The 2,039-nt window shown below is 23.1% G+C and overlaps 1 protein-coding gene across 1 annotated transcript; it reads right to left on the reverse strand.

Annotated features, from left to right (window-relative positions):
- Positions 1–130: 130 nt before the first annotated feature.
- PGO_003460 (variable surface protein) lies at positions 131–1,507 on the reverse strand (the record flags this gene model as incomplete). Its single annotated transcript, XM_028691315.1, has 3 exons — positions 131–295; positions 369–1,334; positions 1,487–1,507. The coding sequence occupies 3 exons, from the start codon at positions 1,505–1,507 to the stop codon at positions 131–133; spliced, it is 1,152 nt and encodes a 383-aa protein (XP_028547116.1).
- Positions 1,508–2,039: the final 532 nt, after the last annotated feature.

The following is a 2,039-nucleotide window of genomic DNA, read 5'->3' on the forward strand; positions in this document are numbered from 1 at the left end:
ATATTATAATTTTATTTATTTTCAATTTTTTTATATATGTAAGCTAATATAAATTTCTCCCATATTTGTATATTTAATATTATAGCAATAAATATATATCATGTTATTAAATATTTAGAAATAAAAACAGTTACGAAGCGCTATACCCTACATAATGATCCTGCGAATCTTCATAATAAGGTCTAATGTATGCTGATGCATCATTATATAATTCATTTCTTTCATTATTTAGGTGACTTATATTATTTTTTCTATATGGAATGATATTTCGTAATTTATTACCTATGGCTGTAAACTGTTACATGAATGAATAATATAAAATATGTGTAATATATAAATTTATTATACATATATATGTAATTCATGACACTTGAATATTTATATGATTTATGTATATAAAATAAAAACGTATTTACTTTGTATAAAACACCAACAAGTAATGATGTTACTATTCCTCCTAGAAGGATTTTACCAAATATTTTTAGAGTATTGTGATTTTCATTCATTAACTGGGGTTCTTCATGTGACATCGTTTTAATGGATGGAAATACAATATGATCATCTTCTTCTGGATAAATCATTTGTTCTTTTAATTGAATTTCTGTTGGTGTGTCTTGATTTTGTATGTCTTCACTTTGTGTGTCTTCATTTTGTGTGCTTTCTGTTGAATTGTCAACTTCTTCTGCCTGTATTGTATCGCATCTATGATCATTTAGTAGTTTTGTGGGGTTACAGTTATCAAATGTGTAAAATTTTTTTACTGGACATTTTTTAGTTACATTTGTAAAGGTACATTCATTCTTAAAATTATTGTATAGATTGCTTATATCAAGGATGTAATCATGGTATTGTCTACATTTTTCTTTATCAGTTGGATACGTGTTCTTAATAGTGTCAAAATTCTGGCAATAATCAAATACTTTTTTTCTCTTTTCCCAATCTTCGTGTGTATAAATATAAGGATCTAATTGACAATTGAAAAAACTGTATAAACTATTTGTACCAGAAGAAGTAGCAAATATATTACTAATTTTATTATAAATCGTTATAGCATCACATTGGTATATTTTACACTTTTCTACTAATTGTTCATATAACCAGTAACTTAACAAATTACACAAATCTGAATTGATCATATACTGATCGTGGTTATTGCGTTCATTTATTAAATATTTCCGTAATTGTGAACAGAAATTCTTAATTTCTGGATAGGCATCTAATTTATTTTGTTCTTCTCTAGGACTACAGAAAATATTATTATCTTTCACTCTATTAACACCTGTATCCAACATATTATAATACTTTACAGAAGTTAACTCACCTTTGTCAAAAGGCTAAAAATAAAAATATAGAAGTGAATAATTGAAGAATATTGATATTTAAATATTCGAGCATAATTGTGTTATCTATTATATATCATGAAATAAAACACCATAAGAAATATTATAATTTGTTAAAATTTCTTAGAGCAATTTAAAATATTTACATATGTAAAACCTTCAGCCATTATTGCATTCTATATTATGTTGCATATACAAAATTTAAAAATAATTATAATTCCAAAATAACAATATTTCAAAGCATTTATTATAATATATTTTATGTGGGAACTCTGAGAACATATATGTAGCTATGTAGGCAAAATATTTTTTAAGTGCAATATTACAATTAATAATGTACATCCATATGATATATTAAAATAGAATGATATTATCAATTGTAATTGTTATTTCTTTCTTAGTTTTTACCTAGTAGCAATTAGTTTATTATTATATAACAAATAATTGAGCCTCAGAATAATGAATTTTTATTACATTTATAAATTATATCTATGTATTATACAAAATAAGTACAAATAATTTTATGTAATATAGTTTAATAAATAGATATTACACAATATAAGTAAATTATATACTTTTACGTGAGTATATAGAGGATATATCAATTGTATAAAAAAACTATCATTTGAATAATTGAACATATATGTTTTTTACACATATATAAATTTAATTTATACATCAGTATTATTAATTACATGC

This window comes from Plasmodium gonderi (assembly GCF_002157705.1).
Source record: "Plasmodium gonderi DNA, contig: Pgo-contig_447, whole genome shotgun sequence".
In the NCBI taxonomy this organism is placed as follows: Eukaryota; Apicomplexa; class Aconoidasida; order Haemosporida; family Plasmodiidae; genus Plasmodium; species Plasmodium gonderi.